We start from the raw sequence: 1,156 nt of genomic DNA, 5'->3' as shown, positions 1-1,156 counted from the left end.
CATCCGACTCGGGCTGCCACTGCCTGAGGTCGGAGTCGGTGCCCAGGGTCTGGGTGGCACCGGGGCTTGGTAGCTGGGGAACGCCCGGGGGTCCGGGGTCCACGCGCCTCTGTTTGGAGGTCGGGGAACAGCCTGCGGTCGGGGAGGGGCGCGGAGACTGCGCCTGGGATCCGGGATGTGGGACCGTGCCTGGGCGGGGAGGGCGGCCATCTGGGCTGCGGTTGCCTCTGCCTGGGGTCGGAGATGTCACCTGGGCTTTGGGGTCCGGCGCACCTGGGGTCTCGGTGTCGTGCCTGAAAGTGGGCAGTCGTGGCTGTGGTCGGGATGGGGGGTAAAAGCATGGGGTCTGGAGGATGACACCTGAGGTCTGGGAAACGCTCCTGGCCCCGGAGCGGGCAGGCGGCCGTCTGGGATCATCTGGAGTCCGAGTGGCAGTCGCGCATTGGGATGGGGATGGGGATGGGGGTGGGCTGTGCCTGGAGGGCCCATGCCTGGGGTTGAGGGTCGTGCCTGCAATCGGTGAACCATGCCCGGGATCGGAGGAATGCGCCTGTGCTGGGGACGAGGCGGGCGGGGGCGGTCATCTGGACTCGCAGTGAGGGGCTGCACCTGGGGTCCGGGATGGGGGGCTGCACCTGAGGTCGGAAATGGCACCTGGGCTTGTGGGCCGGGGGCGCGCCTGGAGATGCAGTGTCGCGCCTGTGGTCGCAATGGGGGGGCTGTGCATGGGTTCTGGGGGATCGCGCCTGAGATCCGGGAAACGCGCCTCGGCTCACGATGGGGGAGGGCGGCTGTCTGGGGCCATCTGGACTCGAAATGGGGGTCGCACCTGGGATCGTGTTGCCTTGGGCCCACGGGTCAGGCCAACCCTCGCCCCTGCCCCAACCCACGAGTCTCCGGCTGCCTGCTGGCGGCGGCGGCGGCGGCGGAAGCGACCTGCAACACTGTTTGTCTTTTTAGGTATCTAAAGGAGTTTAGGACAGAGCAGTGCTCCCTGTTTGTGCAGCACAAGTGCACCCAGCACAGGCCATTTACCTGTTTCCATTGGCATTTCCTAAATCAGCGTCGGCGCAGACCGCTCCGCAGGCGCGACGGCACCTTCAACTACAGCCCAGACGTGTACTGCTCCAAGTACGACGAGGCCAGCGTGTGCCCC

At 67.3% G+C, this 1,156-nt stretch overlaps 1 protein-coding gene across 1 annotated transcript in view; it reads left to right on the top strand.

Moving 5' to 3' along the window:
- The first annotated feature begins 670 nt into the window (after positions 1-670).
- UNKL (unkempt family zinc finger-like) overlaps positions 671-1,156 on the top strand; it is a 51,071-nt gene continuing 50,585 nt past the window's right edge. The window contains exon 1 of the mRNA XM_014539985.1: positions 671-1,151. Coding sequence (XP_014395471.1) covers positions 686-1,151 — 466 coding nt within the window. The 5' untranslated portion in view covers positions 671-685. The remainder of the gene's footprint in view (positions 1,152-1,156) is intronic.

Source organism: Myotis brandtii, unplaced genomic scaffold (genome assembly GCF_000412655.1).
Source record: "Myotis brandtii unplaced genomic scaffold, ASM41265v1 scaffold233, whole genome shotgun sequence".
NCBI lineage: Eukaryota > Metazoa > Chordata > Mammalia > Chiroptera > Vespertilionidae > Myotis > Myotis brandtii.
The sequence above is the reverse complement of the archived record's forward strand: the minus strand, read 5'-3'. Positions and strand labels throughout refer to the sequence as shown.